The sequence below is a fragment of the Solea solea genome, chromosome 1, assembly GCF_958295425.1.
Source record: "Solea solea chromosome 1, fSolSol10.1, whole genome shotgun sequence".
NCBI classification, from domain to species: Eukaryota; Metazoa; Chordata; class Actinopteri; order Pleuronectiformes; family Soleidae; genus Solea; species Solea solea.
Window position 1 is genome coordinate 46,007,447 of NC_081134.1, and position 17,421 is coordinate 46,024,867.

A 17,421-nucleotide genomic window follows, 5' to 3' on the forward strand; every position below is an offset into this window, starting at 1 on the left:
CAGTAAAGAATATAAAGCGTTGTGACCAGCTGAGCACAGAAGGATGAGACCAGCAAACATCATCAACATCAGAAGCACTGTCTTTTTGTTTATTGCACAAATTGTACACATTTCCAACTCAACTGGTAGAATACAATTTTAGGCAGTGGTGGAAAGATTTTTCCATCAAAAGCTTCAGTATGTATAGAAGATGCCAAAAATAGCAGTGGGAAAAATTCTGAATATCACTGTCTCTATCGATGGATTGAAGTATAGAAAGAAAATACTGTTTTTTTTCCTCATGAGAAAGAATCTAAACTTCAATCAACACCTGAAAGGACAGTGTTTCTGGTCATTACAGAGGGATGTCATTCATAAAAGGAAACATGGAGCCTCAAGTCTTTTTTTTTTCCTCTTGAATTTAAAAGTACTTTGTTCTCATATAGAATATAAACCTCTGCATCAATTACCAATCAATGTTTCAATCTGTTTTTCTTCTTTGAAGTCAAACAGCATTTGCTAAAGTTTTTTTTTTTTACAGTTTTAATATATATTTATATATGTACATATAAATTCAACTAACTAGGGTTCTCATAGAAAATGAGAAAAAGCTGGACTTTATCGCTCTCACACAACAAATGACTGGCAAGCATATTGACCCCTGCCGACCCCCGTCGTCCTCTCTGCGCCCGTGTTGACACGGCATGAGACAGAAGAGACATCCAACCTGCCTCAAATGTGACTTAGCATCGCACACATTATTTATTTTAACAGAACTGCAAGAACAAGTGGAGTCCATGATCATTCCAGTCTCAACTGTATCACAGGACGTGTTTCAGTTGATCCAGGTCAGCTCTGCTCTCAAAAAGAAGAAGAAAACTAAAATCAAGTCTGTATTTTCTTATGCACATGCTGAAAACCATTTCTTCCTTGAAGTCAAGATTCTCTGTTCATCAGGATTGAGAGTTGGTGGGTGGACACGAGGAAGGAGGACGAGGAGGAGGAGGAGAGGCTGGTGGAAGCAAAAATTAAACCTGTTTCGTACTCAAGAAATACCATAGTGCAAAAAACAAAAAAATCCCCCTCCCTATAAAAATGCAAGAAAAACTCCATTGTGGATTTTCTAAAGCGAGACAAAAGCTCTTTGCCCCTCAAAAACAAACAAATGACAGGCTTTAGTGCATGTTTTTGTCTGGATCTCAAACCAAAGCGTCCCTGATTCAAAGTGCACTCAGTAGTGGGGGGGCGGGGGCGCTGAGTTTTAGTCGTCCTCTAATGGAACTCACTGGCTCAAGCTCCAAGGTCAAGAATCAATATGGCGGATGGCTGAGACGGGGTGGGGGGGGGGGGGGGGAGGGTGTTTTCTCAGAGTTCAAACATTAAAGTCACATTTCGGGGATGAGGGTGAGATTCTACGTCCTTCCTCACTGATGAACCTCGTTGGTGTGTAGCTTAGAGAGGAGGGGCCGTGTGCTGGTGATGTGTAACACAGACTGAACAGAAAAAATGGATGTAACCTCCCGTTTAGAAGCCTCCACATTTGTGAATTAACCGTGAATTGTTTTTGTTTTTTTTGTAATGTACCTGGAAGTTCACAGGCTCTTAATCAGACGATACCAGCTATCAATCACACTGGTGTCTGCTCATATGTGCTGTGCTTCATCAAGTATTTCCCTCTACACGGGAACATCATTTACAAAACTAACATCATGTGCTAATAAAGACCGGAAACTGAGATCCAGTGGAGTCGCCCCCTGGTGGCAAACTGTAACTTCGGAAGATTGCGTCCAGTTTTTCTAAGCAGTCCGTGTGAGTAGCTTACTACAGGGTGAGTAAAGTTGGAGGTGGAGTTGCTGCTCTACACCCTCAGTATACACTGGAGTAGTGGGACAAGGATAAGGACAAACTGGAGCCTCCGAGTGGTTTACAGGGACGTAAACACTCACTGAACCTAAAAAACATTACCTCTGGAAGTGTGTGTGTGTGTGTGTGTGTGTACACACACCTGTGTAATTTTGCTTCAACAGCAGATTTAGGTAAATGCATGTTTGTCTGTATGAGACTCTATTTTGTAAGAAAGAAAAAAAACAACAACAAAAAACACCCAAAGTCTGTGGCTCATCAGTGTTTGAGTGTGCCAGTGTGTCAATAGTGCTTGCCTATGTGCATCAATTCAAGGGCAATAAAGTGTGTGTGTGTGTGTGTGTGTGTGTGTGTGTGTGCGTGTGTGCATCAGGGCTGTCACTTTTCACAAAAATCTGGATTTAACAAATATTATATTACACAACACGGAGAACCCACCCCTGTGAGGCTGAACTTGTCTGGGATGGCTCCTCCTCCTCTGCTGATTCGGTTAGCGCTAGCTGCTAAGCTAACAGCTGAGTCCATGGATTTGCATGTTACTTCGGTTTAGCTCACTGGTGTGTCCTCCATTTTCACGGCAGAACAACACAACATCACCGTCTTACTTATGGGCAAGATGTGTTCACAGCGCCTTCTGCTGGATGACACAGAAATTACTCCAGACAGTCAGAGCGTCAGGTTTGAACTGTCCCTCCCAAGTTTGACCAGATTTCTGATATTCATGTAAAAAAGCAACAGCCCTAGTGCTTGTGTGTGTGTGTGTGTGTATATGTCTGGCTCAGGAGGACATGCACTGGACGTGGTCTGGACCTCCTTCCTCTTCGTCAGAAGAATCTGGAGAGCTCCAGGACTCATCCGAGTCCGGGTCTGCACCCTCACGACGAGCCTACATTAAAGAAAAGAGAGAAGAAAACAGACTAAATCACAATTAAGACCATTTAATAATATGCAACTATAGCCACACTCCTCCTAACAAACTGTATGCAAAAATGTTTTCTGTTCATGCATATAAATGTCTTAAATCATAGTAGTTCACAGTGTTTACACTTATAGATGTAATGCTGAATGTTTCCTTTGTGTCAAACACACATTAATGATGTGGTTTTACATTTAAACACCAGTTATTATAAATTTCAGCACTAACATGTAAATATGTGTTTTTTTGTGACATGTAAATGTGACTGACAGCCCTAACTTTATTTTTAAGTATAATATATAATATATAATATATAATAAAGAAGGATGGAAAATGCTCAATCTTTCATTTCCCATGATGCAAAGGTGACCTGATTAACCTATTTGGAAATATGAATTAAAGTTTGGGGAGTGTGTGAGCTCACCCTCATGGGCCGCCTGTTCCTCATGTGTCTCATTAGGAACCACAACAGCTGAGTGTCGTACTGGTCGCCGTGGCGCACGCTGTCCTCATCGCGCTCTCGCTTGTTTTTTTTCATCACCTTGGTAAAGAAAGAGATAACACACATCCTCGATTAGAGGTAAGAATGTGGCTAAACATGATCCTACACGTTCATGTCTCTGAAACCACGTGACACTGCTGTGCAGTTAACACAAATATTACAAAACCCTTTATTTAAACACAAACTAGTGCATAAAAGTCTGTGTGATGATGTTACTGACACCCCTGCAGCCAGAGGTGGGTACAATGCTATAATAAACAATAATAGAACCATTGAATTAAGTAGAATACCTCTTTAAGCCCCTTGAGTCCTGTGGGACTTTCAGCAGTGGGGGCCCACAGCTTGATGTCATGGTCCAGTCCACTGGTGGCCATACCAGGCAGATGAGGATGAGGCTCCAGACAGTTCACCTGTGGAGACAGACACGATTGAAACAATGGCTACCTAGTGTGGCGATGTGTTACATTAAAGATACATTTACAGATCATATAATTCATGAAAATTAAACCAATATGTTCAATTTCCTTAAATGTATATATAACATGGACATTTCTGCATTATATTGCATTTAGACTAATGTCAGGGAGAATGTTAACTGGTGACAACTATATACTTCAGCCAACTATTGGTGTTCATTTTGAGTTGTGGAGGAAAATCATAGCATCCACCGTGGATGGTCATAATAGTAAACCCCGCTTCTGAACAGAAACATGAGGTCGCTCGCTCTACTTAGGATCACTTTTTTATTATACTTGTTCTACATCTATCAAATTTTCAAGTAATTAAAAAAAAAAGACATTTAAAATTGCCTTTATTTTACTTTATTTCAATAAAAATAATTTAAAATGAAAAATCAATTAGCATGACCAAGGTAATGGATTTACAACAATCATTTCTAGATGTTTGTCCGATTAAAAAGACACCAAAACAAATGTGTGTTTGTGGGAGTGATGACATTTGCTACTCTAAGCTCAACACTGAATATCTCACAGAAGTGAAGAAATTTACCAGGGTCTTTAAACGCGTCTTGTTAATTGTATTACTTTAACCAGCTCTCACGTGCTAGAGTTTAGAATATTTGAAAAATACAATAGAATATTTGAATAGAATTGTTTGCTACTCTCTGGTATCTAACACACACACACACACACACACATCTCAGTTCTCATGGACAGTTCTCCCTCTACTCACCACTCCTCCTCTGTCTCCCTCCATAAACTGAACGATACGTGCAGAATTCTTGTCCCACAGGTAGATGTGTCCGCAGTCGCTGCCACTGACCACAAATTCACTGCATGGTCCATAGAAGTTCACTCCCTTCACTGTAAGAGACAGTCATGGAAGGAGAGGATGACACAGGAGGAATAACACAGGTCACTGTCATGCTGTAACAAGAATATGGATTGAATACCTGTGGCATTGTTGCGGTGTCCCTTATATCTCTTGCGATAGTCAGCTCCATCGCTGTGGTTGGAGTCAAAAAGGTAGATGTCCTCGTCGTTATAACTGGCCAGGAGCTCTAGACTCACAGAGAGACTTTATTCAGTTTCTTTTGATGCCATAAAGGCAGCAGATGGGAGGGTTTGACCCATAAAAACATTAGACATCATAGAAAAAGGTTTGATGTCAACAAAATAAAGTAATCATCTGTGAACCTGACTTTTCTGGTGATCTGTACAAATAAGGTGAGTTCAAGAGTTTGGACCTGCAGTATTTGCAGGTTATTGATATTCAATGATTTGATTGAGAAAGGAGACATTTGGCATTTTGAAGCGATGACCACTGCCACATCTCTTTGCTGCCTCCATTGTTTGCAATACATCAGTGACTTCTTCTTCTTTTAAAACCCATTTTTATAGACTGGCATTCTTGTGACCTCGACTTCATATATACTTATTCACTTATTTGTTTTTATACTTCTCCATCTTACCCTTATCCTGACCTTTGATGCTGACAGTTATTATTGGCCTTTAAACCTTTGCCTCTCAAATGCTTATTAACTTTAAACTTTTATTACTGTTATATTTTACTTTTCATTCCTTGTTACTTTAGTTGGTTTCTTGTTTGTCTTCTTCTTTGGCTTTCATTAATGTGTCCTGTGAAAGCACTTTCTAAACGGTGCTATAGGAATAAAGTTATAGATTTACAGTAAAGTTGGTGGACGTCTGAGACAAGGGCGAGCATAGAAACCACTGACTCTCAGTGAAGGGCCAGATTATGTTTGTTTATACCACATGTTATCACAGTGAGATGAAGTATTCAACATTGTTTTATTGAAATAAGAACTAGATGCATGTTCAATAGTCTGGCTTTGGCAGATGCACGTGTCACAGAGAGCTGCTCTACTTCAAGCAGGCTTTGTTATTTTCAAGAATTCTTTCTAAGACAGTCATTATAACATAATTAGCACATTTTAAACAAGTGTTTTCATGGTGCAGGGGATTTACCTGTGCCATCATGACTATACACAAGGCAGGTTATGTTGGTTTTGGACTCGCTGGACACCAGATGTGACGGGCAGAACTTTTTTAAAACACCATTGTTGTCATTCTCATTGATCTTCCTCTGGTCATAGATCCTAAGAGAGTGAGAAGAGAAAGTAAAAGGAACAGAAAGTGAAAGAGAAATGACAGTTTGAGCTGCATTCCACTTTGATTTTTATTCAAATAAAGACTGGTTCCTACCTCACATACTGATCTCTCCCACCCACAGCAAAGTGGTGTGTCTTTGCTGGGTTGACATAGATGGTGTACAGTCCAACCTTTTTATCGCCCTCCTTCACAACCACCAGTTTACTGCCACGCAAATGCAATGAGACACAAAAGAGGAAAAACTATAATGAGCCGCGGCAAACCAACAAAGTGTCACAAAGTCCAACAACAAAGTTGTGTCAGAAAACCACCACTGTCTCATGGTTAATCATTTATCATCTTATACAGAGCAAACACTGCAGAACATGAAATCATGGAGAGCAGTGGGCCGGGATTGACTCCAGCTCCACCTGCGACCCTCAAGTAGAGAATCAAACGGTACAAAACAGATGGATGGACATTATCACATCATCCTTCTTTCACCATGTTTGTTGATATGAGCCATTTTTGACTGTGTGCTGCTCTCTATTGGATGTATGAATTAACAATCCCAATGGGACAGGCACATGACAGTACATGGACAGTGACAGTTATATCTATCATGAAGGAAGGACAAATAAGCCTTTAATTTAAACTTGCTAAACTTAAAAGAACATATCTCTCACTTTGCGGGGCGGTCCAGGCGCAAGTCAATTCCAAACACCACGGCGTCTTCTCCAGCAGACAGGAAGGAGCAGGGAGAATCTGGCTCGAGGGCCAGCTGAAGTACAAACATACACACACAGATTAGACTGTAGTGCACTAACACAATCTTACATACACTGTGTCTACCAGCACAAACACATAACTTTGCACAGTGCAAAGAGTCACCTTGTGTGCTGCCCCTTTATGTTGTGCTACCCGCTTGGTGTTCTTGCAGCGCTGCGTGGCAGAAAGCTCGGCCACTCTGATCTGACCATCTCGAGCACACATGGCCAAGGTGGAGTCTCCACTGTGGGGCAGGAACTTTGCCTGGGTACAATAACAGCAGCAAGAAGAATACACTTTGATTAGACATTTATCCTCCATGCTTTATAATTTAGTGTTGACAAAATGAATGAAATCAATCCAGTCTCTGCATTGTAATCTTCACGTACATATCAGCCACTGTCTGTCAAGGCTTTCTTGATTTTCTCTCTTACACAACAGTGTAAATTTCTGACATGGCTATTGTTGCCCCTCACCTGAAAGACATTGCTCTTGTGGCCGCTGTCAAACTCCAGCTCAGCACGTCGGACAGCCCAGTCCCAGATCACAACTCTCAGGTCGTCACTGCCTGAAGCCAGACGTGTGCCCGAGGGGTTGAAGTGCAATGTGTTGACGCAGCCAGTGTGCTTCTCCAGGCGGCCCTGGAGCTCCAGCCTCTGCACGAGGCCCCGGGCTCCACACACCTGCTTCACAAACTGGTGCGATTCCTTGCCGATCTCCCTGGAGCGCAGTGAAGGTACCGCCCGCCATACAGGCCCGCGGAGATCACAGAGCTCCGCCCCCAGCCATGCTTCCATAGCCTCATCATCATCATCATCATCATCATCATCATCTTCATCCTCTTTCTGTTCATCATCTTCATCCTCATCGTCATCCTCGTCTGAGCTGGAGGAGTGGTTTGTGCCACCGCCGGGTCTATTTCTCTTTCTCGCTGCCCTTTTGCTGCCATCTGTGTCCTTTACCTTCACTCTCCTGCCTCCCTCACTTTCTCTTTCACCATCTTCAGTTAGGGAGTAGAGGCCACTGCCATCCATGCTGTCTGTGTCTTCCTCTTCTTCTTCCTCCTCCTCCTCTTCCTCCCCTGCCTCTCTTTTTGTGCACATCTCCCCTTCTGCGTCTGGCATAGGCTTGTCTCCAGATGCCTCCCCTGTTTCTTTGGGAGCTACAGAAAAAAAGGGAAACCCCGACCCAAGAAAGAAATAAGTTTAAGACAACTTTGGCCAAGTTCAGAGCTACTATCATCATGAGTCCTGAGAGACCTGAGAGATCCCAGATGTTACATACTGGAGAAATGATTCAACATACAAAAAGCAAAACAATGTGACTCCACAAAACAGGAACTACTTTGTCAGAAGAGCAGATTTACCATCTTGAGAAGACTGTGTTTCTGCTTCTTTGCTGCCAGAGGCATCTACGTCCTTGTCCTGATCTTCTCCTGGCTCCTTTTCATCAGATCCACCTGGAAACACCAAACAATACTCAGTCAGTGGGAAAGCACAGTTATGACATGTTACTAAAGGCACTGATCATTCACCGTTAAGCGCAGTCAATTTGCCGTCAGCCTCTGCCATTCTGTCCCCTTTGTCCTCCGTCGACCCGAGGAAGAGCCTGTGGAGCGTCACACACGCAACATTAGGATATTTTGGTAATATTTAGAATGACTGACGTCACCACCATGTACTCACTAAACTGCTGTCAACAACCAACGTCACTCAGTGTGCACAGGTTACCTGTTAGATCGGTGGCTTTCTAACTATAACGCAGGATAACGTTATTTTCTGTGCATAACAATGTAAACAAACTAAGTCGTAGCCGCTAGCTGCCCCGCAGGCCCGGCTGACTTTTGTAATGTTAAAGAGTTATAGAATCTCCTCTTCAATGCAACAAGCATCCTTATTAAGTGACACTGTTCTTCGCGCCTGCTAATGCTAACTAGCATCCCTGAGGCTAATAAATACCGAACCTAAAATAGTGCAGCTAAGCTGCGCTTGTAACTAAACAGCTGGTTGTCCCAAAACAGGCGAGACAGTAGCTAACAGTGTTAGTCGTGGCTAACTAGCCGCACAGCTAGCGTTACCTCTATTCGAAGGCCCGACGAGGCGTACGTCTTCTTAGTTTAGTCCTAATCTTTGCTGCAGATTTATTTGCGCTGCTTCGCTGCTTAGCAGTTGAGCTAAGTGTCTATACTGGGCTTTCTCTGACTGGAAACACACAACATTGGGAATGCGTGCATGAATATTTCTGTATAATGGCGATGAGACGATGAGCTAACAGCGTCCACACAAGGTTGACTGCTCTGTTTATGTTTTGACGGTTCAGCTTCTTTATTTCGGATTCTATTTCCGGTGTCGTGCTCGCTTGTTTTTTTGTTGTTTTTTTTGTTTGTTTTTTTAACTCTGGACGTTTGCAGATAATAAACGCTTACGCAACAGTATCATACTACGATTCTTACCACAACAACTACTACGAGTATTTGCAATAGTACTTGTACGACTTGTAAGATAAAAGGCGCCTGAGTGCGCATCACTCAATGTTATTTTATTAATAATAACAATGATAATCCCTAGTTGATCTTCATGGGGGATATGCGAGCGTTAATATAAGTGAAAATAGGTTAAAAAAAAAAAAAATTAAGACATACAACATATATAAATAGCCTACTAATATATGTATAGTATTCAGTGGCACCACTTTGGAGTCACCTGTGCTTGACTACTGCTGTGCTTTACATTAATTATAGTTGTGTTATTTACACCAAACCAGTTCACTCTTGTTTTTTATTATCTTGAATTAAAAAATAAAATACAGCAAAAAGTTTTTAAAACTTGAACAGATGTGCAAATGTGCAATTTTCCACTACAAAATAAAACCAAATAATAAACACTATTAATAAACACTATTTAGATGTGAACATACTTAAAGATGAATCAAGATTTTAATATGCAATAATATAGCATACACAATATAACAATATCCTATTATGTAATACAGAACAATAATAAAAAATCAACAAACAAACATTGTGGATAATTTTAATGGCATGTTGTTAACAATAATAAAGTTGTGGTAATTAAGTACCACTAATTATTACATAATAATCATAATAATTTATGACCCCGCTCCTTCCACTGTGTGTGTGATGTCAAACCAAAACAGTGAACTGAATGATGCTGAAATAATAATAATAAAGAATAAATTGTTGATTGTTGATTAAAAAGCAGCCGATTTATCTATTGATCTGTTAATTTGAAAGTATGGACTACACTGTCCCGGTGTCTGTATGTGTGCCATCGTTCTCACAAGACTTAAACAATTAAAAAACAATAAAAACTTTTATTTCTATTTTTTTTAATATTATTTTTGATGAAAGCCTTATATTTTGTTTTTCTTCACAAAATGAGTCGTCTATATTTTATTATCTTTTAATCTTTAATTTTTACACTGAGAGGTGGAATGCTGCCCTCCACAGTTATATTTTACAATCACAAATTATTACACCCTCATAATCAAAATAACTTTGGCGCCCCCCAGTGGCCCCCCAGTTGTCATGTTTTCTTCAAAATTGATTTTATTTCAGCTGGACTTAAAAAAACCAACTATTTTTCAGTCCGGTTTCCTCCCACTGTCCAAAAACATGCAATATGAACACTCTAAATTGACCATAGGTGTGATTGTGAGAGTGACTTGTTGTTTGTCTGTGTGTCCCTATGGACTGGGGAACTGTCCAGACTGTACCCTGCTTATCGCCCTATGTCAGCTGAGATGGCACAGCACCCCCCGTGACCCTCATGTGGAGGATAAAGTGGTAGAAGATGAATAGATGGATGGATGGATTTTCCAGTCAATTCTTTCCACCTTCCACTAAATTCCCTGCAGGTCTGGGTTTGATTATGATTATGATTATGATTATCATAAGTAAGAACAGACAATCTTCCAAGTCAACCCATTAACCCCGTTGAAGTCCTGTTCACTGCTGGAAACATCTGGATCTCTCACTGAGACTAAAACATGACGTGGTCCCTCAGCTTCCTTCCTGTGTTTATGTCATGGGCCGGCGGACAGTGGACCACAGTTAATCCCATGGCAGGAAGATGTCCTTCTCTCCCTCCCTCTGTCCCTCCCCCACCCCCCCTCTCTCTCTGCCTCTTGTTCATCCTTTTTCTACTTATGCAAGTGATGATACTGAAATCACATCTCATATCTGCCCCCCCCACCAAACTCAGTCAAAGCTGCATATAATCCACATGGAATGTCAGCTGAGTGGGAGAGTGTGGGGGTGAAGGATTACCCACATGTAATTCCTCATATGCACCATTCATACTTCATATAGCACCAGCAAGTGCTGACATTTTTAGTGATTATCTCCTGAATGGAAAACATGCAGTTAAATATGTTAAATGGTTGATAAACATTCAACAAAATGGGACAAAATATTAACACTTTTACAGTTTCTGTGCCCAGGCTGATTTAGCATAGCACCTTTTGGGATTTACTAACACAGCGGTTCCCAAAGTCTGGGTCGGGACCCACAGATGGGTCATGGCAGAGTTTTAAACTAACCTCTTAGTTCAGATTTATGTGTAATTGCATAAAATGAAGTTGTGATTCATTTGTTTACCAGATTAAAATGATATTAGTTGTTACAGGTATTATGGTTATAAATGAGTTTGTTTATTATGCACACATTTGCTCTTGGCATGATTTATACTGTGAATCAGAATCATTAAGACTGATATGAATTTTGTTTGCCATCTCATTTATTATTAGGTTCAATATTCCTTCTGTATGTATTTATTGTTATAAAATTATATATAAAAAATTATATATTATTTACAAAATAAAAATAGTTGACGGTTTTATTTATATCAAAAACATTTATCTGTGTTAAATCTATGAGGTTAACAAACCGCAGTAGCAGCCGTGTGTCAGTAATTGCAGTGGGATTCTGCAGGTGTGACTGAACTGCACTCATCGCAGTAGTGCGGGGGACATTTGCACCTTTAAAGTGAGTCATGAGGGCAGCGACCACCTCAGAGGAAATGTCACTTCCAGAAGGAGGAAGGGGAAGTTGAGTGAGACAGTCAGAGGGGGTTTCACGGTGCTGCGCGCATTCGCTGCTGCGCTCAAAGTCAGTGTCTTATGCTGGAGCGCAGAGCCACGAGCGCACGGGACAGAACGGAACGGAACGGAACGCTGCTCCTTTACTCCAAAACATGCACGTGTTTGAAACAGGAAGTCTGAACTAAGGTCTACATTCGGCATTAACCCGCTGTTTCCTGCGACATTTATAATGGAGTATTGGAGACAATGTGCAGTGTGGCTGATCAGCTGCAAAGTGCTGCCGGTGAACCACCGGGTGACTGCGGACACGGCGCAGGTGTTCGACTTAGCGCAGACCCTGCGGGACGGGGTGCTGCTGTGTCAGCTGCTCAACAACCTGAGACCTCACACCATCAACCTGAAGGAGATAAACCTCCGGCCACAGATGTCACAGGTACACATCCTGTTTGAACATGTTCACCTAAATACAAGGTCTGTACACATCTGTGTTATATTTTAAATTTCCTCTATTTATATATTTTATGCCTCACTGTAAACGACTTTAGTGAGTGCATGAATCAAAGCAGCTGCTTTTTTGAGAAAAATCAAAACACAACAAAAACATCACAGCCACCCATAAAGTTGTTTACTATTATTATTTTGTCATGCATAAAAAATAAATCGAATCGAGCTCAAATGGGCTGACGAGACACCATTATTTAAATATACAGAGCAGCAACAAACCACAGTAGAACACAAATCACAGACTACACTGTGTTTTACAAACAAAGGTGCACCAACTTTTATAGATTTAACTTAAACACCCATTCCATTCTGTCTTCATCAGTGAGTTTGAGAATACATATCATTCAGTAAAGGTGTTCTTACGTCATCACAGTGAGGACAGAGGAAAGTGTGACTCTCTATTTCACCCAATCTGCATAATTCATGAACATTTTTAAATCAGCATCGGTCTATGGGAAGGATTCCTCTTCTTAATCGAGCGACTTCTTGATAAATTTACTTTGACATCAGGTTCAACACAATAATTATGCTTGATTTGAACATATGTGTTCTTAATTTGGCAGTTTCACAAAATGTAGCCAGTAATTTTCTTCAAATTGTGTTTGTGCGGCAAGTTATTGCGGTAAATGTCTTCAATCAATATCCTATAAAATACTTTCAATCTCTTTAGTCCATGATTTACTGGAAAGGGAAATCCTCTCATTCACCCTGTTGTCTGGTTTTACAAATGATTCCATATTATTACACATCACCCTGAACAGCCAGAATAGGAAGCTAATTTGGGACCTGCACAATTGGCCCACTGTGTACCCAGGTAGCCTGGAAAGGGTACTAAGTGGGCTTGAATTGGACAAACACGAGTGGGGCCATGGAAACCACGGACAAACCCGCTTGGGACCCGTATTTTCCCAAGCCCATATTGGCTGGGAATGTTCAAATAAAGGTCTTAAACACACGACCACAGAAAGAAATGTTGAAATCAGATGCATGCGTGCAGTATCTAGGTTATTTCAAAAGAGGAAAATGTCAAGATTTGCATCTTAAATTGAGCTTTTGAACCATCTGTCCAAAGTTTGGGAAACTGTAAGCCTCCTTTCTTTCCCTTCTTTTTTCCTTGGCACACTTTCAAACTGTCATATCTGTCACTGTAAACACAGAGGCCACAGAGTGACCTCAGTCAGACTCTGGGGATTATACTGTGTGATGTGGACCTGTCTGTACCCATCTATTTCTTCTCAATAACATAATTAACCCCAACAGACGTGTTGCCTGCTGTTTGTAATGACTACTCTGACATAAGTGACACAGAGCTAAACGTCCTTTAGCCTGTAAAACCTAAATGAATGGTCCGAGGTTTGACGGAGCTCTCTTCTCTCATCATTCCTCCTGCCTGATAAAATCCTGGCTTTGATCCACCCCTTGGTTGGAACTCTGACTATTTGTGTAAAGGCTTGTGGTTAGTCATTTTTCAAGAATGTTTCTTTTTTTCTTCTCACTATCATGGACACCGGATGTCCTTGCTATAGATATTATTAAACAAGTCCGTTTATTTAAAATGACGTAGAATAAAATACAATTTAATAACTTAATTTTGTGAAAAACCATGTCACAGATGTTTAAAGCAAGAAACAACACATATTGTATATCCTGTATGTCCCTCCTCATTATTAGTCTTCATGCATGTTTGTGATATTTCTTGATAAGAGCGAGACTTCCTGTGCATCGACCTAATTCAAGCAAGCATTAGAAACTGTTTCATTGATTCCAAGAACTCACATCTCACTTTTGCCATTTTAATCTAAACTTGAAGGATCACTCTGGCAATTTATTACTGGCTTCAAGCTTTAATCAGATATTTTTTTACTCATCTATACTCTTTATTTAGCCAAAAAAATCAAATGCTCGGATAATAAATGTCAGTGTTCTATAGCTGGGTGTTTGGTCGTGCTCCGTCTTCTACAATGGCAGTGTTCTGTAGCTGTATGCTCTGTCAGTGCACGTCCACTTGCCTTTCATCATCTTCACAGATGCTGAAAGCAAACACAGGGTGCTGAACAATGGATAGTCACAGCCTGCAGCTGTAGGTCATTTGACTATTGCTGAAAAATGCATGTGTGCCAGATTTGAAATGGCCCTCTTATTGTGCGAGGCTGACCTCTGATCTTGGAAGTGGAAACAAGGACACGGAAGTAATAGACTTGACGGTAAGAGAGCAGTGTAGAGGGATACAAAAGTTACTATTTTTATTATACTGTATGTAAGGCCTTGAACATGACATCTGAAATGTCTTATGTGTGTGGATCATGCATGAATAAGTACTTGTCTTATGTCTTATTTACTTACATATTTACTGTAAATAAATTAAGATAATAAATAATCATTAAAAAAGTGCTTTACATGCTCGGTTTTGCTCTCAAAGTCGGTGAAGAGCTGGACTATGACTGTACTCTGGGTTATGAAGCTGGCAGTGGTGCAATGCCATCATGTTAATGCCCTTCCTCTGCAGACAGACAGGACCCCAGAGGGCGGTGGAGTAATTACAGGCGCCTCCACGATGGACTGATAAAAATGGGTCCATCTGTTCCCAAGGATTTCTCTAAATGATCACATATTTACATTCTTGTTTAGTCATCACTTAATAATGAACTGAAATGGCAAAAAGACTTTTTTTAGTTCAACTGGACCAACCTATATAATCAGACCTCCAAATCCAAACCTATAACCATAATTCATTGTCTGCACTTTTCCCACAGAAACCCTGATCCTAACAGGAAGTGACACAAAGCAAGCACATTGTCAGCGGTTTGATGTTGCACGACGAAACCTTTTTCACTTTGTGTTTGCACTGTGTGGTTCACTTTCACTTTTGTGAAGTTGTTGTGAAACACAACAGGTTTCTGGTTATAAAGTCACTGCACGACCATTTAGAACAGTTAATTAAATCAGACACGGTGTCTGCAAACAAATGTTATTTTCCTTTTATGTAAGTTTTTATAGATACGAGCACTGGAACTTTCAGACAACTGGTTCTGATCAAACATTAACCACATTTGGGTGAGAAAAATCTTTATAGAAATCCATGTTAGTATCTTCACTGGAGACATTAAAATCTGTAGTGTGCAACAGGGGTGGGTATTACAAGTTACTGTACCTTATGATGCACACATGGCACACATATACATGGTCCATGATACCAATAATATCACGGTACGATTCTGTGATAATCAATATATCGCAAGGCAATCATATCAATAATCATCAAGATATCTGTCTATCAACTCAAAAAAACAAAACGTTCATTCAAAGTTAAAAGTGCAAGATTTCTCTATTTATTCACGGGAACAAAGTGTATAAAGTCGCTTAACGTCGCCATGACGACACATGAAGTACGTAGTGACGCCAGGCGAGTGAAACTGGCAGGGACTGTTTATTATTTATTATTTATTCATTAAAATATCAATATTTGCCCTGGCATATCGATTATCGTATTGCATGAAGGAAGACGATATATCAACAAATCAATATGTCTCACTGACCACCTCACACAGCTCTAACTTGGTTTCAGATTACTAGACTACTAGACCACGCTGCCTGTAATGCTCCCCACTCTCCCTCATTCGGCTCTCAGCCCACTTCTTGGCATTTTTTAAAATCAGGCAGAGTTAGCTTCAGAAGAGGAGGATTAGTTACCGCTTAAAGTGTTCTTTCAAGGAACTGTCCGTCAATCAAGTTTGACAGAAAGTGGTTCTGTAGTTTTTTTGTATAATCTTGTAGACAAATAAACCAAACAACACAGAAACAGCAGAAAACATAACAATGTACAACTGTCCTGTGTTGCTCCATGCAGTTCCTGTGCTTGAAGAACATCCGCACGTTCCTGACATCTTGCTGTGACGTGTTTGGGATGAAGAAAAGTGACTTATTTGAAGCGTTTGATCTCTTTGACGTCCGGGACTTCGTCAAGGTAACACCGCCGTCCATCGTGATGTTTTTTTTTTGTCACTTCCCTATTCTTCATCTCCTTTAGTCACGATGAGCTCCTCTATAGACCACATAGACCGCAGATGAGCGATTATGAGGATTGGTTGTTTCCCCTATATACTGTAACTCTGTTAGCACCATTAGATGTGTTGTTTGGGAAAATATGTCAAATTCTGAGAATGTGTGATTATATACGTGAGCAGAGAATGATGATTGTAAAAGGTTAGTTTAGTTACTGTGAATATTTGTAACATATTGAAAAAATATCAAACAACTATTGCATTTATAAAAAGAAATCTTTCTACTCCAATGACCCAATCCTAGATTGTGGCTTATCCATTTCTAATAATGTGTTTGCAGAAGTGATGAAAGTGATGAAGGTTTCTTGAATGCATCTTGAAGCTGCTCTTCTAAGCGCACTACACTATAGATTCAGCAGAAGTGATGGAATTAACCAGGGTCAGGGAATGCATCTCATTAGCTGCTCAATATGCTGTGAACCCTGCATTACTTTCACTAGCTCTCATGCACTGCAGTTTAGAATATCCAAATAGTGTTTTTGCTAGAAATGTCCATCCTTACCAAGCTCAGGACTGAGTTTAAAGAAAATAAGTTTAATCAATAAAATCAGTCTTCGGTTGATTGACCCAATATCACTTTATAAAATGATAAGATCAATGTCCTTTAATATATGCCTGTCCTTATATGCAACACTGTTAATTTGGAGAGCTCTAGTTATGTAGGCTTATAGTGGACCTGATCTCAGGGGCAGATGCTACAGAGATCTGGTTTCATTTTGGATTTTTAACTAAAATGTACCGAAATTAAATGATTTTGAATTAAATTGAGGTCTCGTTAATCTCAACGGAGAAGTGATTGGAGTAAACTTTAAATTGTTCAAAGTAAATTCTAACATACTGTATATGAGACCGTCATACATGATATAGTGTAAATCGAGATATGATGTGTTTCCCTTCCCTATTGTGTGTGTGTGTGTGTTTGTGTTTATTTAGAAGCATCTGTAATTTGGCCTGGTATCGCCCCTGTGCACGTCTGAAGGGTTGGAGGATTGCTGTGTTATTGTGTGAGCGACACAGCGTTATCAGTGGGTCAGTGGGTTTGTAGTGCACTCCTCTCAGCTACTACAGTGGACTCACTCTTAGCACAGAAGCCTAAATGAACTCAGATGAAGAAAGAACACACACTCCCACAGTTCTGTTGTTTGGTACATGTGAGGCTCATATTCTGTAATCATTTAAAGTCGTCAATCCACGTAC

At 40.4% G+C, this 17,421-nt stretch overlaps 2 protein-coding genes across 2 annotated transcripts in view; one reads left to right on the forward strand and one right to left on the reverse strand.

Moving 5' to 3' along the window:
- Window positions 1-62: 62 nt before the first annotated feature.
- dcaf8 (DDB1 and CUL4 associated factor 8) lies at window positions 63-8,919 on the reverse strand. Its single transcript, XM_058639856.1, has 13 exons — window positions 8,676-8,919; window positions 8,133-8,206; window positions 7,965-8,057; window positions 7,075-7,760; window positions 6,722-6,862; window positions 6,517-6,611; window positions 5,945-6,055; window positions 5,708-5,838; window positions 4,672-4,779; window positions 4,452-4,582; window positions 3,551-3,670; window positions 3,183-3,299; window positions 63-2,728 (listed from the first exon to the last, which is right to left on the reverse strand). Exons 2-13 carry the CDS (start codon window positions 8,167-8,169, stop codon window positions 2,621-2,623), a joined length of 1,878 nt encoding a protein of 625 aa, XP_058495839.1. The 5' UTR covers window positions 8,170-8,206; window positions 8,676-8,919; the 3' UTR covers window positions 63-2,620.
- A 2,819-nt stretch (window positions 8,920-11,738) lies between these two features.
- The window catches only part of LOC131471824 (guanine nucleotide exchange factor VAV3-like), a 46,000-nt gene continuing 40,317 nt past the window's right edge, over window positions 11,739-17,421 (forward strand). Inside the window, exons 1-2 of the mRNA XM_058648629.1 lie at window positions 11,739-12,092; window positions 16,011-16,127. Of these exons, the coding sequence (XP_058504612.1) occupies window positions 11,889-12,092; window positions 16,011-16,127 (321 nt within the window). The 5' untranslated portion in view covers window positions 11,739-11,888. The remainder of the gene's footprint in view (window positions 12,093-16,010; window positions 16,128-17,421) is intronic.

Coding starts and splice junctions, on each gene's coding strand:
- dcaf8 (XM_058639856.1), bottom strand. CDS start 8,169: ATGGCAGAGGCTGACGGCAAATTGACTGCGCTTAACG. Junction 5,839..5,944: donor GGGAGAGATCAGTATGTGAG/GTAGGAACCAGT, acceptor TCACTCTCTTAG/GATCTATGACCAGAGGAAGA. Junction 4,780..5,707: donor GTATAGTCATGATGGCACAG/GTAAATCCCCTG, acceptor CTGTGAGTCTAG/AGCTCCTGGCCAGTTATAAC.